Source organism: Stenella coeruleoalba, assembly GCF_951394435.1.
Source record: "Stenella coeruleoalba genome assembly, chromosome: 11".
Lineage (NCBI taxonomy): Eukaryota > Metazoa > Chordata > Mammalia > Artiodactyla > Delphinidae > Stenella > Stenella coeruleoalba.
The window spans coordinates 10550262-10554093 of record NC_137157.1 but is presented as its reverse complement, the minus strand read 5'-3'; the positions used below and the strand labels follow the sequence as shown (position 1 = coordinate 10554093).

The 3832-nt window shown below is 61.1% G+C and overlaps 1 protein-coding gene across 1 annotated transcript; it reads left to right on the top strand.

Moving 5' to 3' along the window:
• The first annotated feature begins 559 nt into the window (after positions 1-559).
• Positions 560-3832, top strand: LGALS1 (galectin 1). Its single transcript, XM_079937742.1, has 4 exons — positions 560-694; positions 1920-1999; positions 3123-3294; positions 3612-3832. Exons 1-4 carry the CDS (start codon positions 686-688, stop codon positions 3756-3758), a joined length of 408 nt encoding a protein of 135 aa, XP_079793868.1. The 5' UTR covers positions 560-685; the 3' UTR covers positions 3759-3832.

The window sequence follows — 3832 nt, the reverse complement described above, 5'->3', positions numbered from 1 at the left end:
GGCCTGAGCCCTGAGCCTGGGCGGCGGCCTCAAGCCTGGCACCGGCCCAGCCTTTCTTTAGCGCTAGCGAGGAGCACGAGAGCAGCAGCCGCAATCTCTGCTTCAGAGGGAGGCCCAGGCAGGGGCAGGGCTTTGTGGTTAATGGGTCCTGGGTCCTCTGCAGAGGCGCCCAGAGCGGGCCACGCCCTGGCCCCTGCCAGGGAGCAGCCTCACGAACCCCAGATCTAATTCTTGAAGGACACTGCACCTCCTCAGCCGCCTTCTATGGGGGACCCCCTGAGCTCAGCTAGCTGGCCCTGGCCCTCTTCCAGCCAACTCTTGGGCCTAGCTCATCCTCAAACTATTTTCCACTGGCTTCCCCCAATCCTTGCCACAGCATAATTTTGGGAAGGGGTAAGAGAATGGGAGGTGGAGCCTGGACCGTGGGGGAGTGGCTAAGAAGGAATGGGGGGGGTCTCCACTCTGATTGGTCATCTCTGCTCCAGAACTGGCTTCAAAATTCCATTGACTCCGCCTCCCGTGGCCCCCATCTCCTTTCTGAGTTACAATTGGCTCAGCATCCAGGGGGCGGGACTCACCCGGGTCTGGTCCAGTTAAAAGGGTGGGAGCGGGCTGTGGCCCATCTCTCGGGTAGTCTTCAGACAGCTGGTCCCGAAGTCCCAGGAACATCCTCCTCTCCTCAATCATGGCTTGTGTGAGTATGGGGACCCCACTCCAAGGCCCAGAGATGGCGTGGGGGCAGACAGCCAGGCATAGTGAGGGCAGATCACGATCTGGGTTCTAGTTCTTGTGGTGTGGCCTTGAACAAGTGTCTTTTCTGGGCCTCAGTGGCCGTGTCTGTAAAATGGGGGTGGGCTCCATGCTTCCCCAAGGCTTTCTCTGGCTTAAGAATTTTCTGGATTCCTCCAGGGTCTGACAGCAGTTATTTCTGCCAAGGGCTTACATTCTGCAGCTCTCTGAGAAGTGGGAGTGGGAAGGGTGTGGCCGACTGGAGGTGGAGTGGGGCATTTTGAGGGTGCCCGGGCCACTATCCCTTCCCCCTTCCCCCCAAAGAGCCTCCTGTCCCCTCCCCCCTGCAGCTGTCCCCGTCACTGGGCCAGGGCAGAGTCACCCTCTGCTCGCGAGCAAAAGTCGCCAGGATCTGAAACAGGCTGCCGGGAGGGAGCCTGCTTGGGTTAGCCCGGGGCGGGTGATTCTGTCCAGGCTGGTCAGGTGGGGGCTGGGGGCATTCCCGCTCAACCATTCCTCCAAGCTGGGGGGTGGGGGCTGTGATAAAGGAGCAAGAAAGCAGCAAGAATCTTCTGCAGGCCCCTAGGGAAAGGATTCAAGTTTCTGGCAGGAGGAACCACTCACACCAGTGAAGCTCTGCGCTGGCTCTTGTTAACCCCGAGCCAGCCAGGTTGCAGGCTCCCGCCCTGGGCTGCTCTCCCTTCTTAGAGGGGTCTAGCTGTGCCCCTTAGGGGTCTCCTCTCCCGCCCCTGGCCCTCTCTGCACAGAGGAGCTTGAAGGGGATGGTGGGGGATGGCCCAGCCCCAGGCCTCTTCCTCGCCAGCAGAGGGGCAGGCGCCTCACTCACCTTCCTTTGCCCCCAACTCGCAGTGTGACGCATTTGGAGCCTGGTTCTCTCCATCTATTCAATGAGGCGATGGAGCACAGCACTCCACCACCCAGGCTACTCTGCATCTAAAATCCCCGGGCTAAACCGCAGAAACTTCTAGATCCTGTCTTCTAGAACCTCAGTCATGTTACAGACAAGAAACTTGCCCAGGACCACACAAAGAAGGAGAGTCTAGAACTTGCAGCCGGGTTCCTCAGCCTTCGGGTCGGCCTGGTCAGAGCAGGCCTGGTCTTCCCGGCGCGGGGCACGACCTCCCACCCTGCGTCCTCTAACCCGGCTGGGCGGGGTCTTGTCTGCGCAGGGTCTGGTCGCCAGCAACCTGAATCTCAAACCTGGGGAGTGCCTCAGAGTGCGGGGCGAGGTGCCCCCGGACGCCAAGAGGTGAGGGAACGACGGCGGGGGCGGCGGGCAGCAGGCGGCGGGGGCGGGGGCTGGAGCTCGAGGGTCCCGCCCCGCGCCTGGCAGGGGCGTGGCTGGCCAGGCCCGGCTCCTCCCTCCGGCGGGGCGGGGTTAATGTCGGCGGCTGCTGAGGCTACGAGTTCTGGGTGAGTCACTTCCTCCGCGGAGTCTGGACGCTCCCACCGTTGTCGCCCCCTTAAACTAAACCAGCTGCGGCCTCGTCAGCTGCCTCGGCTGGCCTTCCCCTCCCTACTGCTGTGGGCGGGACCAGAGGCTGAGCGGGGCGGGGAGAGGGAGTGAAAGGGTGTCACCCTCGCTGCCCGCCCTCTGAGGTCTGTGTATCCTGCGCTCTGGACTCTCGACTTTTCACTCCTTCCGTCCTTCCTTAGCTCATCATTCATTCGGCCAGCTGGCCTAGTTTCACCGCAGCCTTGTGAGCTTGGACCAGTCAACCAACCGCCTTGAGCCTCGTTTGTTAATCAGTTAATGGAGGGGGGAGGTTGTGTGGAGGCGAAATGCTGGGTCATCTCACACGTTGATGACCAGCTGACAGTATAGAGCCGCACGCTTCATATGCACTGCTCATGTCATTCCTTCTAAACCCTCAGAGGGAGGCCTTGCTGTTACCTCCACTCAGCAAATGCATTATTGTTATTCGTTCATTCGCCCCACGGTTACAGAGCACCTACTGTGTGTCACGCATCATGCTGGGCACCAGGGATACAGAGATAGACAAGACAGACAGGACACTTGCCCTCCCAGAGGTCACCATCTGGAGGGAGTTTCTGACCTTGACCAAACGGGCAGGGACACAAATTCATGTCTACAAGAGTCCTGGCTGTCAGCATAGCAAGGCCCTTAAGACATACTTCCTGTGGAGCCCCTACTGTGCAGATATGGAAACTGAGACCCAGATGGAGCAGGGACGTGCTCAAGGTCACACAGCAAGGAGGTGGCAGGGCACAGCTAGAATCCAGGTTTCCTGCCTCGGCTCCATGCGTTGCCCCGGTGAGGTCCATTAACGTGGACTGAGTGGCACAGACCGGTCGGCCTGAGGGGGCTGCAGCGGGAGGGGGCAGCCTCAAGCCCACCCGCTATCCCCTAGCTTCGTGCTGAACATGGGCAAAGATGGCAACAACCTGTGCCTGCACTTCAACCCCCGCTTCGACGCGCACGGGGACACCAACACCATCGTGTGTAACAGCAAGGATGGCGGGGCTTGGGGGGCTGAGCAGCGGGAGTCCGTCTTCCCCTTCCAGCCTGGAAGTGTTGTGGAGGTGGGCTGGGGTCTGGGGGTGGGGTCAGGGCCCTGGGTGGGCTGGGGCAGAGCTGGGTTGAGTGGCTAGAGACCTGGGTCCCACCCTGCCCCCCCCTTCCCTCCCTCCCCATCTCCCCTCCCTTCAGTCACCTGCTGTGTGATCCTCGGTAAGAAGCATCCCCTCTCCCAACCTCAGGGCCTCACCATGAAGCAGGGCTGTTGTCAGGGCTACGTGAGGAAAGGGCTCTGGGGGGGCCTAGGACCTGCAGGCCGTGGCTGCAGGGCCGAGGCTCCCGCTGTGGGGTCCACACGCTCACTGCTCCTCTCCACCCCCAGGTGTGCATCTCCTTCGACCAGGCAGACCTAACTATCCAGCTGCCTGGTGGATACGATTTCAAGTTCCCCAACCGCCTCAACCTGGAGGCCATCAACTACCTGGCAGCCGATGGCGACTTCAAGATCAAGTGCGTGGCCTTTGAGTGAAGCCAGCCGGCCCATGGCCCCCAATAAAGGCAGCTGCCTCTGCTCCCCCTGAACCGGCCTCCTGTGTGTGTGGG

Bases quoted from the DNA above. Each gene is read 5' to 3' on its own strand.
- LGALS1 (XM_079937742.1), top strand. The intron at 2,000-3,122 runs GTGAGGGAACGA...GCTATCCCCTAG, and splicing joins GTGCCCCCGGACGCCAAGAG to CTTCGTGCTGAACATGGGCA. The intron at 3,295-3,611 runs GTGGGCTGGGGT...CTCCACCCCCAG, and splicing joins AGCCTGGAAGTGTTGTGGAG to GTGTGCATCTCCTTCGACCA.